At 37.6% G+C, this 18,986-nt stretch overlaps 1 protein-coding gene across 2 annotated transcripts; it reads left to right on the top strand.

The window, feature by feature from the left end:
* The first annotated feature begins 673 nt into the window (after positions 1-673).
* Positions 674-18,550, top strand: LOC118059713 (histone-lysine N-methyltransferase ASHH2). 2 transcript variants are annotated; one of them, XM_035072696.2, is made up of 18 exons: positions 686-929; positions 1,076-4,761; positions 4,928-5,120; positions 6,421-6,581; positions 6,705-6,784; positions 8,143-8,277; positions 8,372-8,488; positions 9,137-9,229; positions 9,791-9,868; positions 11,507-11,563; positions 12,525-13,311; positions 13,398-13,453; positions 13,879-13,958; positions 14,128-14,210; positions 14,318-14,397; positions 14,890-14,969; positions 16,501-16,546; positions 17,189-18,550. In XM_035072696.2, the coding sequence occupies exons 2-18, from the start codon at positions 1,326-1,328 to the stop codon at positions 18,365-18,367; spliced, it is 6,741 nt and encodes a 2,246-aa protein (XP_034928587.1). In that variant the 5' UTR covers positions 686-929; positions 1,076-1,325; the 3' UTR covers positions 18,368-18,550. The 2 variants fall into 2 exon arrangements, with proteins under 2 accessions (XP_073260602.1, XP_034928587.1); XM_073404501.1 differs by lacking the exon at positions 16,501-16,546 and having other exon boundaries at positions 674-929; positions 17,189-17,457.
* Positions 18,551-18,986: the final 436 nt, after the last annotated feature.

An 18,986-nucleotide genomic window follows, 5' to 3' on the forward strand; every position in this document is an offset into this window, starting at 1 on the left:
TATCAGTATAAAATATTAAGAGACTTATGTTGGGTCTTGTAAGCAAAAATTAATTGAGTATTGGGCCTGTGTAAGATATCTAAACCAGTTAAAAATAAAAAAATAGATCAAAATGCATTGCTTGAACCCAGGAAAAAGAGGTTTTAAAATGCATATTCGACAAGGATAGCAGTGTCACTTTTAACACACCTAGTAGTGGACATACCCCCAGACAATGGACTCGGGCTATGATACCTAGTGTTTAATTAGGAACGCGATATAAACTATGTTTTTTTAAATTTTAAATATATTTTTACTATTTTTTTTATTTTTAAATCATTTTGATGTGCTGATATTAAAAATATTTTTTTAAAATTAAAATATTATTTTTTTATATATTTTAAAATAAAAAATACTTTAAACTACAACTACTATAGAATTTTAAACATATCGTTAATTCCAAACACATTAATAAAAGTTGGATCTGATGAGGTATTACGCGCCTTTAGAAATGTTTTTGGATTTTTTAAGGTTTTTGGAGTTTTGATTTTGCTGTTAAATGTATATCCATCACCTGTTAAGTACTTTTGTTTGAAAACTAATTTTTTTTACCTGCCGACGGAAAATTATACTGTAAGCATTCTCTCATTAAAAAAAAAAAATAATCCACAATTACAGATAAAAAAAGGAAAAAAGAAAAAAGAAATCGATAACCTCTTTCTCGCCCTCGCGTATATTTCTCTCCCCGGCAACACCCTCGCTTTTCCTTTCCGTGCGTCCTATTTATCCTTTGACAACCCCATTAAGCAACTCTCTCTCTCTCTCTCTCTCCTGGAAAAAATAATAGGAAAAACACTATTTAAAAAAATAATTTACATTTAATAAAATAAAATAAAAACCAGCCCTTCTCTTTCAGTTCTCAAGGCCCGATGCCTCTCTTCTCCACACAGGTATTTTTGCTCCTCCAATAATCCTTCAAAAATGTTATCGGTGCTAAATATTTTTATATTCGTGAAATTCCGCGAAGGTTTTTTTTTTTTTTTTTTTTATATCTGCATTATCATAGGAATGATTAAATAGGGTTTTGCTTTCGCAGGGGAGGTGGATTCTAGGGTTTTTCTCTGCCAGCGTTTTGACCAAGGTATTGTTTTATCGGTTTTTGCACCTTTTGTTTTGAGGGAGATTGCGAGTGAATGAAACAGAGGCAAGTATTTTTTTATTTTTTTTTGATTTTGGGGTGACCAGGGTCGTGCATTGTGGTTGGTAAGAATTTCGTGTAATTGTTTTTTTGTTGCTGTCTTGGAGATGGGCGTGTCTTAACTGGCTATTAAAATTGGTAAACTGAGATGGGCGAGTGTGAGCCTCACGAGCCCTTGAATCTTGCTGCGACAGAGCAGCATTCATGCCTGGAGTTTATCAAGAATTCTGAGCAGCTGCCAGCCTTGGAGACTGGTCGGAGTGTTATTCAATTTTACGCGGACCCCTCTAGTGCAACAAATGGGTTTGCAGAATTGTCTCAGAAAGATAATGGTGCTGCTAGCTACAGCGATGTTATGGAGGCTGTGTTGGATGATAGGGGAATTGGGTTGGTGGGTGAGGGTGAGAACGTGGTTGGTTCGATAGCAGGAAGATTGTTGGAGGATGAATCTGGGGTTGGTGGGGAATGTTTGGATGAGGGTCAAAGTGGAAGGGATGATTGTATCAGGGAGACAGATAGATTCTGGGAGGAAAAAGTAGGGCTTGGAGGTGAGAATGGTGGAGCTGTAGATTGTGAAGGGTCTTTGGAACTGCTGGTTGTTCCTGATTCACTGAAAAATTGCAATCAACAGGATGACCAGATGGATGATAAAAATGCTGGTGTTCAAGGCACCATGGAAGAGGGCAGTGATGGTCTAGCTACAGTAGAGACTGACGCTTCTGATGAAACAGTGCCACCAACCGCTTGTGGAACATCTGTAGAATTAAACCCTGTGAATTATATGCCTAGAAATTGTGATCAACAAGATGGCCAGAATGAAGATGAGAGTGGAAATGTTCAAGGGGTTATTGAAGATGACTGTTTAGATGCAATAGTGACTGTTAAATCCAACAAAATAGTTCTTTCACTGGGCTGTAAGATGCCAGCTGAATTAGTGCAAGCAAATGATTGGTGCAGAAATGGCGGTCAACAAGATGACCAGAGGGATGATAAGAACGTTAGTGTTCAAGGGGTCATGGAAGAAAACAGTGGTGACTTGGCTCCAGTAGAGGTTGATACAAATGATGAAATAATGCTTTTATCGGGTAGAGAAATGCCTGCAGAGCTAATACCAGTAAAAAGTTTGCCTGGTGATGTCAGTGAACAATACAACCGTGATTGTGGTGCCTCTCAAGAAGTGGTTGTGGAAGAGAAAATTGGCAATTTTACTGCCCTAGGGAAGAGCAACGTTCAAGGGGTGATGGAACAGAAAAGTAATGGTTTAGTGGCGACGGAGACTGTTGATACTTGTGAAAACATATTGCCTTCACTGGGCTATGAAATGCTTGCAAAATGTTTGCCTAGAAATGGTGTTGAACAGGACATGCAAGACAGGGGTACCTCTATGGTGGTGACCATGGAAGAGAAAAACAATGATTTAGCTGGGATAGAGAGTATTAGTATTCAAGGGGTCATGGAAGACAAAACTGATGGTTTAGCTGCAACAGAGACTGCTACCTGTAATGAAATAGGTCCTTCACCAAGCTGTGAAATGCATGTTGGATTGATTTCAGTGAACGTTTCACCTAGAAATGGTGTTGAACAGGACAAGCAAGATGATGGGACATCACGTACTATGGTTTCAGAAGAGAAAAGTGTTGTCTTAACTAGGTTAGAGACTGATAATCAAGACCAAAAGTTGCTTCCACTGGACCATGAAATACTCTTGGAATTGACACCTGTGACATGTCCACCAAGCAAGTGTCTTCAGCAGCATGACCAGAAGGGTGATCAGATCATTAGCTGTCCCTTTGCAGGAAGGGTTATGGAGGAGCCAACTTTTGTTTTAGATGCGGCTGAGACTACTACTTCCAACTTGTTGCCATCACAGGAGAACTTGAAATTAATGCCCATGACTTGTTTGCCAGAAGAAAATGTTCATCATGATGAGCAGAAGTTGATACCATGTAAACTGGATTCGAAGGCTGTCATGGGCAATGCCTTGGCTAGGACAGAAGCTGGCATTTGTTCCCAGGCATCAGCACATGGCACTATTGATTCTAGCAGTGCAGTTGACTGTTCTGAAGAGACAGACTATGAAGCAAAGAATAATGTCAGCATTGATAGTGTTTCTGAAACCAAGTGTCATGTCATTGTATCACCATCTTCACGAAGGAGCAATGGAACACGGAAATCAAGCCAGAAGACCCAGACAAAAAGGGCTGCAAGGAAATGTAGGAGCACGACCAAAGTCCCAAACCTGCATCGAGGTATTGAGATTGTCTTCAAGAGTGTGACAAGGAGGCGGAGCTGCTTTTCCAAACCAGCTCGCTCTTCTGCTTGGGGATTATTGGGGAATATTACACAAACTTTTATGCTGATTAATGGTCTCAGACCTGATGAAATTGAGAATCTTGGATCACAGAAGGCAAGGGGTGACCAAGGAAGTGGAAAGCGGAATAAACTTGCTGGTGGAACCTCACGAAGGTCCAGCAAGAAAGGTCATGCTTCGGCTCATTGCATTCGTTTGAAAGTTAAAGTGGGAAAAGATGCTTGTCAAACTGAAAGTAATCCAAAGATGATAATCCCCGAGGTAATTAATACTAAGGCATCTGGTGATCTTGTTAGTGATTATGGGGCTGAGTCATGCCAGGAAACCAGTTTTGAAATTTCGAAGTTAGCCTATTGTGTGGGAGATAACATGGTTGAAGAGGGAACTCAAAAACAGCTTCAGTCCTTTTACATTAAGTTGGGGAAGGCAAAAGCACACTGTGATGCTTCTGCTATGGATGTAAAACTTGCAAACAAGGACATGGAGGGCACTGTAATTTCTGAGAAGTCATCTAGAGATATTATGGAAGATTATCTTGGGGTTCCTTCCCATACAGAGGTTGAAGCACTGGGAGTTGCAACTGAGAAGAGGTATATAGATGCTGGAACTTCACCAGATTCGGAAGTTATAAATTCAGTACCCGATGTTCAAGTCGATGCAAGATCTCAAGAAGATTATCCTGATGCTGTTCTGTCTCCTTCTAAGGCTTTTGCTGCAGATGAAGAGGGTACTGGTGGAAAGAGGGGAAAAAAGAAAGAAAGCCTCCCTCAAGCAGGAAACTGTTCACCTGCTGTGGCAAGCTTAAAGAAAGTTAAATTGGCAAAGAAACGAGGGGGCAGGCAGAGAAAGGGTGATAGTCTTTCCTCTAGTGAGATTCTTACATCATGCACCAGTGCTAATGGTTCTGTCAACACAACAAGCACTAAAGAATATTCGGCAGAACTGGTACTTTCATCTGGAAAGACTGAACTTGGAGTCCCTGGAGGGGATTTGAGAGGAGAAATCATTATGGAAACTAAAATATGTGGTGAACTGGATGCTGACCTTAGGTCGTCAGAATCACAGATTTCAAAGAATCCTCTTCCTTCAACTAAATCCAGGGGACGCCGACTTCCAAGGAAATCTGATGGAGTAAACAAGAGAAGGTCCAAAGTCTCTGACTCTGCAAAAAGCAGGAGGGCAAATGGTTGCAAGGAGAGAGGAAATCATAGGAAGTCAGTTAAAAAGAACAAAGCTGAGGAGAAGAGTGTTTGTGATCATGTTGTTTACAAAGGTGAAGAACATCCTGAAATAGGTTCTGAATTGTTTATGTTGCATGATCTGATTTTTTTAATGCTTTTGCAGTCATGTTCTCATGGAACTTGATATATCTTTTTGTTATACCAAAGGTCAAGAAGCATTCTGCTCTGACATGAATTGTTGTTGTAATCATACTGTAGATGACAATGGAAAAACTGATGCTGGCAATGATACTAATGCAGAAGAGTTAACTAATCTGGATGTGCCATCAAGTGGGGTGATGGAGCAAAATTTATTCCCAGATAATGCTTGGGTTCGCTGTGATGATTGTCTTAAATGGCGGCGTATTCCAGTTAGACTTGTAGAATCTATCAGTCAAACACATCACCAATGGTACTCTATCTTGTGCCCCTTCAATTCATTCTATTAATTTTGCAGGTTTTGTATCCTTGTGTGCTGTGTCTCCACCCCTTTACTTATTCACTCCATTTATTTTTTAAGAAAAATAAAAAGATTTTATTAGAATGAGATTAAGTACAATGAAGAGGTCAAGGGCTGTTCCAAATTAGTGTGAGAATGTTAATCCAAAAGAGCTCTTTAATCACTCTGAAAATGAGCTGATGGTATCTAAAAGTTCCAGAGCAGAACACTTTAAAGAGTGCATCATTACTAGTCTATCCCAAAGGTAATCAGTTGAATAAATAATGGTTTTGAAAAATTCTCTTGTTGACTCTTGCTGATTGTTTTCTAGCATTCTCTCCATTTGAGCAGACAATTCACTACAAACACTGTACAAGCTCAAAGAGTCATGCCATCTTGCTTTCTCTCCTCTAACCTAGAAAACACATGTAACAATATTCTTCTGTTTTTTGGACATGCACATCAACCACTGATCACCAAAGATAGCAAGGTCCTATTCCACAAACTCCTTGTGACAAAGCACTGCCAAAAAAAAATTGAACCGATGTTTTCCCACCACTAAGACACATGACACAGACATTCAGATGCAACTTTTATCAGCTTTTGTGCTAGCTACATGTATCCTCTGAAGGACAACAGACAAAAAAAATCCTTGACCTTACGGGCACCTAAGCCTCCCAAATATAGTTTACAATAGGAAAATGAGAAAGGCCAGTTGTGCAGGTAAGATGACTTGCTTGTGAAATTTCTAGGGATATACAAATATCAAATATCCTGGCTGGAGTCTCAACTGTACACTTCTTACCTGCTTGATTAAGCTTGCTTTAGTTAAGGGGAAAGATGGCCACCCTGTCCATTAATTTACAACTCCTTTTTGGGCATGGATCAACTATCCAATAATCCCATGGACCTTCTATAATCTTGCTTGACTAGGAATCTTTGAGTGATCCAAAGTTTGTTTTCTCAGCTCTGGTTTCAATGAAATTAAGATTTGAGTGTTGCTTTTCCAGGATGACTGGCTTCCACATTTCATTTTAGACTTTGGAACTTACTGAGCTGCCAAAAATTAATTATATGTTAATCTTATGATCTCAATGTGAATATTCAATTCATCTGTTTTTTTGGTATGGGTTTAAGAGGAGCTGTCTTCCAGCATTACAGACATTTCCTCCAACCCCCTCTTTTCCTCCCTCTTGTCCCCCCCTTCTCTCATTGTTTCCTGTTCCCTTCTCTAAGTTGTCAGCTGTTATTATTTTTTCTTTTGATTTCTAAGGATCTGCGAGGACAACATGGATAAAGCCTTTGCTGATTGCTCCTTCCCCCAAGAGAAGTCAGATGCAGAAATTAATGCGGAGTTGGGCATATCAGATGCTGATGAGGATGTTTGTGATGCTCCTTCAAATTATATGGAATTAGAATGTGGACCGACATCAGGTATGCAACGGTAGCTGTAGAAAAGCAAAAGATTGAACACAAGCTTGAAGTAGGACCTGGCTTTGGTTCTTGAGGGTTTCACCTTATCCTGAAACTTAACATTGTATTTTACTTCTTGTATAGTTTCCAAGGAGTATGAATTTACGCGCATTACTACCAATCAGTTTCTGCACCGCACCCGTAAAACTCAAACTATTGATGAGGTCTGAACTTGACTCATTATTTTGTGCATATCAACAGTGCAATAATCATGCTTCTTTGTATTGAGAATTGAATCTTTTTGTTAAACGGTAGTAGGCAGGAAGGACATGTGCTTTAACTTAAGCAGCATGTGTGGCCCTAATGTTGAGTTATGGCAAGTCAAACTCTATCTTAGATGGCTATGGGGTTGGTTTCTTGGATGTCTTGATGGCTGTCATACATAGCGGACCACATTGAGACCTGGCTAGTTTAGTACTGTAACATGGAAAGTGGGAAAATTAGCATCAAAATATGTTTGCAGACTTGGTAGCTTAGGTCCTCATATAGATCTAGATCAGTGAACATCTCTGGAATCATGTTACTCTGGGAATATGTTGTGAATTCAAAAATATTCAGAAAATTGCTAGTATGAGAGGGAGATAATTTGCTGTTGCAATCTGAATAAAAAAAAAATGTGTGAATGTATTTGTGCTTTGCAACATATTTGATCAAAAAAACCCATAGCCTAAGCTGTGATTACGATTGATCGTTTCAGGTAACAATCTTTCTCAAAACATATTTTATCAGAACATGCAGTGTGGCTATCCTATGTAAAAAAAAAAAACCCTTTGAGGAAGATTGTTATTGAAAACGATCAATTGTAATCATGGCTTAGGCTATCCAAAATCACTAACATGATGATTGAATTATCTTTTTCTTGTAGAAGCTTATGTTATATATCTAATGCTATAAGAAATACATCTGTGTGCCTTTGGTTTTTCCCTTTGATGGATGTTGTTATGTTCACAACATGCCAACTTTGCTAGTGCTTCTGCTCTTCCTGGTGTTTTTTCATCTCTCGGTTTAGCTGGTGTAATTGTGTTGTACTGTCTGCATCCATGTACCTTCTTATAGTCTCCCTCAAGAGCTAATGATATCACTGGTTTTAGGATTAGTGTCACTCCATCATGCGTTTTAGATTTTTTTGGAAGAATCATTGTTTGTGATTTGTTTGTCATTGTTATTACCCCCCCCATATATAGCAGCTTGGACGCTGGCAGGTACTAGGCACCATTCCTTGACTCTCACATTCTAATTCCTAGTGAGTACAGAATTCTCTTAAAAGTAATCTTTGACATGTGTTATGCTCAAATTGTTGATTTTTTTTTTAAATTTTGTTTGAATAGGCTGCATCTCATTTCTACTGCTCTTTCTATCCTCATCTACCTTTTCTGGTTGTTAAAAATCCAGTGCGTAAATTGAGATATTTCATTTTTAAGACAATAAAATGAGGTTCAACTTTTTTGTAAGGTTTGTTTAGGTGTTGTGCTGGCCTTTCTAAATTTATGTTTTGACAAAAATTTCCATAAATTTTAAACAGATAATGGTTTGCTACTGCAAAGCACCTGTGGGCGGCAGGTTAGGTGGTTGTGGAGATGAATGCTTGAATAGAATGCTCAATATTGAGTGTGTTCAAGGCACCTGTCCATGTGGGGACCTTTGTTCAAATCAACAGGTTCCACAGCTTACCTTTTGCAAATAGTAATAATAATTTCACTTCTAATTATAGTCTTTTTTTGTTTGATTTTAGTCTATTTATCATTTTGCAGTTCCAGAAGCACAATTATGCCAAAATGACATGGGACCGCTGTGGGAAGAAAGGTTTTGGGCTGCGGTTGGAAGAGGATATATCCAGAGGGCAATTCCTTATTGAATATGTTGGAGAGGTAACTTTTAATTTTATGTGAGCTGCTGGTTAGCTTTGAACTTTGTTATGAGCTGCGAGCCAATGTTGGAAGTCATTGGTGTACTGGGTTTCCTCTGATTCTAGTTTTTGTTGGTGTGCTAGGCTTCCTCTGATGCTAGTTTACTTGCACATGATATGTTTTATGCAGGATCATTTTAGGTAAATAGAATTAGACCACTTCAAAACTTTCTATGGACATGTATTTTGCATGGCCAACTCTGATACCAGCTTAACTCAATTCACATTTGGAGTTACGAGTGAGTGTTTGGGAGTGCGGTAGTTTCTGCTTTTGAGTGCGTTTCACTAGAAAAAAACATTAAATTGATGCTTATTATAGTGTTTTTCGATGGTTTTGATATGTTGATGTCAAAAATGAAAAACAAAATAAATAAAAAAATTATTTTGATGCATTTTCATGTGAAAAACACTTTTGAAAAGCACTATGCACCACAATACCAAACACACCAAATGCTCAATAATTAAAGTCAATATGCCTTTTGTGATAGTTTGACCCCTTGCTCCACACATACAGATGACTCTTCCACCAAAAGAAGGTTTTAGTTCAAAATTTGCATGCAAATTTCTTACAATCTCTTACCTCCAAATTTCTAATATATGGGTCAATTAGGTGCTTGATGTGCATGCTTATGAGGCAAGGCAAAAAGAGTATGCTTCCAAGGGTCACAAACATTTCTACTTCATGACATTGGATGGCAGTGAGGTTTGCTGAAGCTCTTCTTCTTTAATATATATTTTTTTCATTGATTATATTGCTTTGAACAGCTCTAATGTGATGCAGCTTGTAAATGCTTTGATGAAAGTATTGGTGGTCGTTTCTAGGCCTCTGGATGTTAAATCTAACTTGTCACTAGAATGAACTTCTGCCATTATTTGATATCTGCTGCTTTTTTAACTTTTCAGTTTATATGTTCGGTTAAAATTGCTAAAATCACCTGAGGCCTCGAGTTCTTGGTTTTATGGAGATTAGCTGTAAATGTGTTAGGTATCTGTTGATTGGTCACATCATAGATTGAAAGTTCACTATTACAGCAATCATTTAATGACATGAATCATTAACTTCTAACCGCTTCATGTTACTGGTGGAACCACCTTTAACCAATTGTACTGTCTAATTTTCATGCAATGACTCATCACTTTTCTCCCTCATTTCTCTATGTTGAGTGAGTGCATGCTTTTGTCTGATTTCTGCTGTTTTTCTGGATTTAATTGTCTCGCCATTATTGTTTTGTGCTGTTGTAATCCACATTTTCAATCTTTTCAGGTAATTGATGCATGTGTGAAGGGAAATTTGGGGCGTTTCATTAATCATAGTTGTGATCCTAATTGTCGTACCGAAAAGGTGATTCATTTCGATACATGCCTCACATCATTTTTTATTTTTATTTAATGAGAATCATATTTTATACTTGGTTGCACTTGTTTTGGTTTACTTGATGTACTTTCAATATGCGTTGTTGAGCTAAGATGAAGCCTTTCATTTCTTCAATTTCTTAATGCACTATTTCATCATGACTGGATTGTTGAGTCTGCTGCCTAAGTTGATTTTTTTTTTTCTCACTTTTCTCTTCATTTCACTCCTCTCTTTGGGTCTTTTCATCTTTTTTCTTGTAGCTGGGATGCCAACAGGCTAAGAATCCTCATTGATGTTGATCCAGAAGCATATGAGCCAAAATAATAAAGAGCTTAACTATTTCTTAGTATTTGAATTAAAAATTTATTAATGAGTTGATTTTAATAACAGGGATGCATTGAGCATCCAAAACAATAAAGAGCTTAACTATTTCTTAGCATTTGAATTAATGAGTTGACTTTAATCACAGATATGCATCCCAGCATCTCACAAAGCCACTTCTTATGACGCACTTAAAAAAATGCAAAACAGGATATAATTATATCAGTGTTGAATAAATGTCAAACTATATCTAGTGTAAGGTAATGCAATTTCCCACATTCAGGATGCATGGCACCATCTTACAGAGCCATACTTTGTGAGGCAATTACAACTTACCAATTGGAATAGTCATTGCCTTCAATTTGATCTATGTGTGACTAATATATATATATGTTTCATGCAATGTCTCACATTGGACACGAGAAGATGTTTTGATCTTTATATCCCGGACTACTTACTAGCCACTCCCTAATTATAATGAGTGTTGAATTGGCATCTATTCATAGAAACCTCAGTCCCTACTTTTTGCAAGTTATCCAATTAGCTGTATAGTTTATTTTATTCAGGAAGGCTGTCAGCAAACCACTGAGACGGTTATGAGGCTTGGGCTTTATCCAACAAAGCTTTTGTAGACCACTGTCGCTTTATACTGTCCATTTGCATTTATATCCCACAATATATATAATTAAAATAGAAATATTAAGGTGAATTTTGCTCCTTTCTCTAATCAATTCTTTTTCCTAATGGTTACATATTAAACATAACATATGTTTTCCACTCAAAAGAACAAAGAAAGAGAGAATTTACTTTAAATGTCAATTGCAATTAAGGAGCAAGTTGGACAAAAATTAATTTAAGCAAATTCATTTATTGGAATGTTCTCCAACGATGAGGCTTTGTTTAACCTATGGGTCTATTTTTTGGGGACAGGGGACTAAAGTATTAACTAATTATTTTTAAATTGAAGAGATTATAGCATTTAGAAGTCTTGAGCAGAAATATTTAGAATTCTTTGTAGAACATGCTCTGTTTGTTTGGATCCCAGATGTTTTGATCCTTTTTGTTTTAAGTTTGTCCTGCTTCTGTTTGGGTTCATCTGTGTATATAGTCACACAGTGGGCTTTATAACTTTGTATTACCTCATGTACTAATTTCTTTCAAATACTCGCCGCATTTGGAGTGACAGCTAAATGTTCTTGTTTGATCTCCATTTATCATTTATGAAGTAGTGTTTTGACTTAACAACCTTCCCCTTTCCCATTTCTTAATTAATTAGTTGTTTAACTTCGTAATTTTTGCTTATAGTGGGTGGTCAATGGAGAAATCTGTATTGGATTGTTTGCATTAAGGGATATCAAAAAGGTATGCTCACACCTTGTGTTAATTATATCTTGTGCTTTTCCATCTGAGCCATAGTTGGCATAGTTTTTCTTTCCTCACTTTTCGGTTACTTTCTTCTTGCTATAGAATCACATGGAGTCATAGAATGCATCTCTTCTTCAAGGGGATAATCTGAAAATTGAAAGTTTAAAGCCTGTATTTTCACTTTACCTCCTTTTTTGTTTTTGTAAAACTATTTTTAAGTTTAATTTAGTTTACAACCACGTCCTCATCTCTGCTAAATGTTTAAAGGGCTGGAAATGATTGGGTGACTAGTTTTATGAATATCATATTCTATGATTGGCGTGACTGTTACATGATATTTGGTCTGTAAAAGAAATTTATTGGTTATTGTGTGGAATACGCATGTTCATTTCCACTGTTGGTTTGTGGGGAGTTCATAAATTGTGGTGGATTTTGTAACTTGAGGTTGAGGTCCTTCAAAAGGCATAACCAAGTTGATTGATCATGTTGTTGCCTTTGTGTTTGGCCAATAAAAAGATGTTATATTGGCTTCTTTAATCATTTTAAAATAAAATTATTCCTTAAGGGGTGGACTTTGTGTAGTTAATTGCTGCCATTTCTTCTATGTATCCTTCTGAAAGTTAAGTGACTTATCTAATTTATTTCTGCTAAATCAATTGGTTGAAGATTGCTGAGCACAACAAACCTTCAACCATCCAATAGTTTAGCTCAATAACAATTTGAAGGTTTTAGTTAAAATTCAGATGAAAAAACTTTGGAGATGCCTGTCTTTCAGAGAAAGGTGTACTGGTTTACAAAGAGCCTCGATGTTTCTGCAGAAAGCATTAGACTTTGCAATGCCTCACTGCACGCCTACCATAAAAAGCACCTTTTGTCACGGCCACTTACATCTGCCCTTTCATTTTCACATGCATGCTTTATATTTTTCACAAGCATGGTTTTATTTATTTATTTGCAGGGTGAAGAGGTGACATTTGACTACAACTATGTAAGAGTGGTTGGGGCTGCTGCTAAAAGATGCTATTGTGGTTCACCTCAATGTCAAGGCTATATTGGTGGTGATCCAACTAGCTCTGAAGTAACTGATCAAGTTGATTCGGATGAAGAATTTCCTGAACCTGTAATGCTTGAAGATGGGGAAGTTGGAGATGGCTTAAAATATAAAATATCCAAAACCAGTTTCTTTGGTTTATCAAAAGGTAGGGAAATGGAATCCAAAACAGCAGTTGGGAACTTGGAGGTTGCCACTGAAATTAAGGATTCAATGAACCAATCAACTCTTGCCATTTCTCAATCACCCAGTGAATCAGAAATGAATGGCTTACCTGGAGATTTTTCTTCCTCAAGTAAACGAGTAGAAATCTCCCCACAGACTGAAGACATGACAACCCAACCCCCACCTGCTGTTCAGCAGGAGATTTCCATGGAAGAGATGATGGATAAATCCTTGTATTCCAGTCAAAAGTTGAAGACTTCTCTGACCTCAGTGCTCACCAAACCATTGCCTGATGACATTATGATTAACAGGAAGTCTAAATCTGCCACAGCTGAAAACAAGCGGGTTTTTGTTAAATCTCGTTTTATTATTAAAACTCCACCCCAATCTGGTCTAATTAAGAAAGGAAAGCCTGCCAACAATTTTATAAACATAAATAAGGTTCAGACAACAACCAACAAACCTCATATGCCGCCCATCAAACCCAAAAAATTATCGGAAAGTACCTCAGATGGCCATTTTGAAGCAGGTTGGGATCCTCCTCATTCTTATCTTTTTGGTCAAGATGGTATTATGTGCAATGCTTTAATGATTAATGCCTTTGAATATTTTCAGTTCAGGAGAAACTAAACGAGTTGTTGGATTCTGAGGGTGGCATAAGCAAGCGGAAAGTAAGTAACTTATTGAATAGTTTTCTCAAGGTTTTGGCTGTTTCTTAATGCTAGTTAATAGCCCAAAGCGCAATACAGCCTTTGGATGTAGCTGATGCTCACTTGTGGGCTTTAACATCTCTCTCTCTCTAAATCTTTCCCTTTTTATTCTTTTTAGATTTTTAACTATTAGTTTGTACATTTGCCATACTTATGTGTGTCTGTGCATTTCCATTGTGTGATGAAGCCATGCTCTTTTTCCACAAGAAAAATGTTCGCATTTGATTTGTTTTAATAACGCTTCTCCAGTATTCAGATTTTTCATTTTTATTGACTAAAATTATTTGCAATGATGTGTTGAGTTGTCTCTAAAATTATTGAAAAATTTACGTGTTTTATGCATTTCTGCTGACTGTCCATATTATTTTTATTTCATTTTATGACAGGATGCCCCCAAAGGCTACTTGAAACTTCTCCTCCTCACTGCAGCTTCTGGTGCTATTAGAAATGGTGAAGCAATTCAGAGGTAATATACAATTATCTTGCCTTCTTATTTCTTATTTCTACCATACATCAAGATCATGGCTTTTGGAATATAATAATTCCTTTTCATATTAGGTGAACCTTGAAAAGGACTCATGCTGGATGATTGTACGAGGTCTTGATTTAATTGCTTAGCTTTTTTTGTTTTGCAGTAATCGAGAGCTTTCAATGATACTTGATGCACTCTTGAAAACTAGATCCCGAATGGTACTGATGGATATAATTGAAAAAAATTGTAAGAGTTTCCTCCTTTTGCATAGCATACAAACCAATCTTCACTGAGGAATTCGTTCTGTTGCACCTTTAGTTGCTTAAAGAATAACCACATTTGCTTTCTTTCAGGTTTACGGATGCTTCACAACATAATGAAGCAGTACAGAATGGATTTTAAAAAGATTCCAATTCTTCGAAAGCTTCTAAAGGTACACACCTTGGCTGCTTCATTATAGATATAGCATACCCAGCACCTTTATTGTGCGCCCAAACATGTGTCAAATGCACATCCTGGTATTCAAAGTTGATTTACCTACAGAAACACTCACATTTATATTATTGCTGTCATTTAAGTGCAAATATTGCATGCCAAAAAAGTTTTATGGTATACTTTTTTTTTTCCAGATAGATAATGCTAACCCTTCATGGTTCAACATTGCAAAACTGTTAAAATAGATAATTTATTGGCTGTGGTGGCTATCAAATGAGAAACTATTAATGGTACTAGGTAATGGCATTCCTTTTCAGTTTTGTGTAGAAAATCTTTTTTTAACCCTGAGACTCTTTCCATGATGGCACATCTGTTCATCTTCAGAAACATGCTTGCAACTTGAATTATTTCAAGGGAACTGTCATGTAGAACATGATAAGAAAAACTTTCTAGAATTTCAAAAGCATGTTCTTAACTGACTTCTTTGCAGGTTTTAGAGTATTTGGCCGTTAGGGAGATACTTACATTGGAACATATAAACGGAGGTCCTCCTTGTCCTGGAATGGAAAGGTTAGATTATTCATCTGGTTTTTAAATAGTAAATATTTAGTTTGCTTGGGATCATTTGTGTGGTAGTGGTGATCTTGTTTCTTCTCTAGTACGTCTTAGTTGGAGGAAATCATCATGAGGGGATGCTGATTCAATTTTGGTGGTCTGGAACTTATTATATATGGTACTAAAATGGATGGTAGGGTTCTCTTAGGCTGGGATGTTGGTTTTGTGAAATGAAAATGAACAGAGGAGTGATGTCGTTTGATGTAGATGTTATTTGCCAAGGGAATTGACCTTCATCTAGAAGCAAATAAAAAGTCAGATAAGTTGACATAGTGATTCTTCCCCAAACAAGTAAATCTTTATAAGATTGAAAAGGGGTAGGAACCCTGGGCTCCTGAAGCACTCATTACTGAGCAAAAATGTGAAGTATACAAGTGAAGCTACATTAGATTTGTGAAATGAACTGAACAGAGGCAGTATGTTATCTGGTGTAGAAGTAACAAGGAGCAGATTCTGAAGTGACTGACCTTCATCTGGAAGCAATGAAAAGTTACAAAGAGGGGCTTATCTTGTGGTTCTTTTCCCCATCAAGTCTATATAAAAGGACGACAAAAGGGAAGCAACTCTTGGACACCTGAAGTTTACGTTACTGAGGAAATATGCTAAGTGTACAATTGAAGCTACATAAACTCATTATGGGATAAATAAGCAAAGAATTGAAATGAAATTCTGTGAGGAGCCTGCGTTTTTATTTTTATGTTTACTGACCCTTATAGGAATAGGGAATTTACCACTGGTTAAAAAAGATAGGTAAGTTGATGACTGCCTTGGACAAAGTACTGGAAGTTCCATCCAAGGGCTGCAAACCTCTTTCATTCATTATATCTATAATCGTCATCTGATCATAAGGGTTGATTGTTGAATTTGATTTGAGTTGTTAATTCCACAGGCCATGCTTTTAAGGCTGTGTTTGGGAGGGTTGAAGATGGGTGGAAAGGTGTTTTAACTTGTTTGGGAGAGGAAAGGAGAATAGGGAGAGATTATTTGGATGAAAAATGTTCATGGACCCACAAAATATAATTTCTAAAGGAGAAAGGTTTTTTTTTTTTTGGGTGGGGGGTGGGTGGGGGTTGAGTTGAGATTTATGCTCTTCATTTACCCTTAACTAAGAATTGTTGTAGTATTTAAGGTGAAGGGCATAACGGTAATTTCAACACAAAATAATGTTTTCCATTCTATTTCTTTTTGTACCAAACAGAGGAAAACTCTATTTCTTCTAGTTTCTTTCCTTTCATTTTTTCTCCTTTCAAGTAAGAGGTAGAAAATAATTTTTTTTCTGATTATTTTCTTTTCTTCTATTTTCATTTCCTCCATTTTCTTCCTTCCCTCGTTTTGCTTCCAGACATAGCCTAAAGGAACTTCACCATTGCTGCACTTAGTTTCTGGTTTCTGTTTTTATCTCTCAAGACAGCCAAATTCTTTCAGCTAATGATTTCTTGCCATGCAATTAAAAAATGATGCTTTTGCTCATGTGCTATTCATGCAGCTTTAGAGAGTCCATGCTGTCCCTGACAGAGCACAATGACAAACAGGTATTGTCTTAGACTCTCGCATCCAAGACTGGTTGCTTTTTACTTTTCCAAGACACCCCCTAACAAATGCACACCATTCTGAGGTTGATCCCTCTGTACCAAAATCCGAGTCTTGTTTGACAATATAAATATTTTAAGTGAAAAAATTTACACTTCAGATCTTGGGTGATTTCTTAGTTCAGTGATAATAATCCTTTGGCTTGCAACCGCCCAAGGGTACATGGTTTCAACTTTGAGAGCAACCATTTAAGCAAAATGCTGAAGGATAAGACTGACTCCGAACTCTCTCGTGACACCTTTCTTCAACTCAATAATTATTGAGCTGTGGTTTCATTTAAAAGTACTGAAAATGCCAATTTTGACCTTATATATTAAAATGTGATTAAAGAATTTCTGACCCTGATAAGGCTTGATAATAAAAACAGTGTTGTGGGCATTAAATTTTTACAGTGGACAAGTATTGTTGGATTTCTTTGGACAGTGCTATTTTTTATTTGGAATGTTGCTTTTAAATTTATAGGATCGCCTCTTGCAGTTTTCGTTGTGATTCTGAATTGTTAGAGATAAAAGCAATGAGTAATAAATTAATGTGTCCTTGGGTTTGAAATTTGATCTTTAATGAATTAATACGTGTGTACATAGGTTCATCAAATTGCACGAAGTTTTCGAGATAGATGGATCCCTAGACATGTCAGAAAACTTGGCTATATGGATAGGGATGGTGGTAGGATGGAGATTCAGAGAGGTTCAAACTGCAACAAGGTTTTAGCTTCTCATAGTCATTGGCATGATCAGGGTGTAAGACACTTGGAAGCACTGAGTGGTACGGTGGAATCAAACCTAGCAACAACCTCAGTGGGCACTGCTGTCCATGAGGACAGCTCTGCGAACCGTGTAGGTAGTGGTACAAGAACTCGGAAGCGTAAAAGCCGTTGGGATCAACCAGCTGAGGAAAACATAGCTTCCAGATCTCTACAGCATGTTGAACAGAATGAGTCTGGGTTATTACAACAATCTGAATCCAACACATTACCTGAGTTAAGTAAAGAAGTGCCAGATCATGCAGACAAGGCAGGTGGAGAGTACAGTTATTGCCCTCATTGTGTTCACAGTTATTGTTGGCAAGATGAAGCTAGTGGTGCCGATAATGGAAGGCAGAATATTCATGAGGATGTTCCACCAGGATTCTCATCTCCTATTGACCCCACTCTTGTGTCCATTGCTTCTTCTACTGTTGATGATCTCCCTCACCAAAATGTTTTCCATTTGAAGTTTCCTGTTGGTGTGGTTGTTGGCCTTCCACAGAGGAAATTCAATTCCCGCTTTCCTGTCTCGTATGGAATTCCGTTGCCTGTTGTGCAGCAATTAGGGTCACCTCTGGCTGAAACTGTAGAGGGTTGGATTGTTGCTCCTGGCACGCCTTTCCATCCTTTTCCGCCATTACCACCACTTCCCTCCTGTAAGAAAGGGACTCTGCCATCTGCTATGAACTCTATGGAGATTGATGACACTGCAGATCGAGGGAAACAGGACTGCTATGATCGCACCACTTGTCTGGATGAAAATAGTCCAAGCACGACTGGTGCTAACCAACCAGACGTGAACAGTCCAGGTCCGAAAGACCATCAAACATTTAAACGTGCAAGGGGGTCTTATGATTTGGGTAGGAGGTACTTTAGGCAACAGAAGTGGACTAAAATGCTTCCTCCATGGGTTCGGAGTAGGAATGGGTGGGGATGCATTGGAGACAACTCGAGAGGTGGAATGTGCAGCACTGACTTGGGAAGTCTAACAAATGAACAGAGAAACTCGTATTATTGACAGGATGTAAGCTGTAGAGTGGAGAAAGCTGGCAAGTTCTTAATCAGCATGCACAGCGTCTAAATGGGCATTGATTTTTTAGGAAATGCTCTGAAGAGGAGCTGAATTTTCACCATACTTTAAATGTATTCCCGATTCTTTTTCAAGCTTTTATTTTCAATGGAAAATTCATTCATTTCAGAATTTCGATCCTCATACACAAAATTGCGATGCTAAAGCTGAGGGGAAAGTGTGCTTCTATCTGGCAATGTCTTCTGTCGTGCTGATCCATTTGCTCACACCTCGAAGAGGTAGGTAGTCTTGTTTTTCTCAACATTTTGTCATAAGAGTACTATTGTTGATCGTTGGAATAAAAGATAACCAATTTATTGGCATCTTGCGTTGGAAAAGAAAGGTCTTTGATGATATGAAACGTGAAAGATGATTGTGTTGTTCATTGGCTTCTTGATTCTTACAATTACTTATTTGACTTGGATGGTGCAAATTCTCCATCATTTAGTTTCATGGATATTGGTGGAGTTCCGATCCCAAATAGAACAGTAGTTGCTACAGTAATTCTTTGACCTAGTCAGTCGATGGCTTGTCGTTACAACCAAGTGAATTGTCTTGTCATGAAATC

Source organism: Populus alba, chromosome 14, assembly GCF_005239225.2.
Source record: "Populus alba chromosome 14, ASM523922v2, whole genome shotgun sequence".
Lineage (NCBI taxonomy): Eukaryota > Viridiplantae > Streptophyta > Magnoliopsida > Malpighiales > Salicaceae > Populus > Populus alba.

Bases quoted from the DNA above. Each gene is read 5' to 3' on its own strand.
- LOC118059713 (XM_035072696.2), top strand. From the start codon at position 1,326: ATGGGCGAGTGTGAGCCTCACGAGCCCTTGAATCTTGCTGCGACAGAG. The intron at 5,121-6,420 runs GTACTCTATCTT...TTGATTTCTAAG, and splicing joins AGTCAAACACATCACCAATG to GATCTGCGAGGACAACATGG. The intron at 13,312-13,397 runs GTTGGGATCCTC...GAATATTTTCAG, and splicing joins AGATGGCCATTTTGAAGCAG to TTCAGGAGAAACTAAACGAG.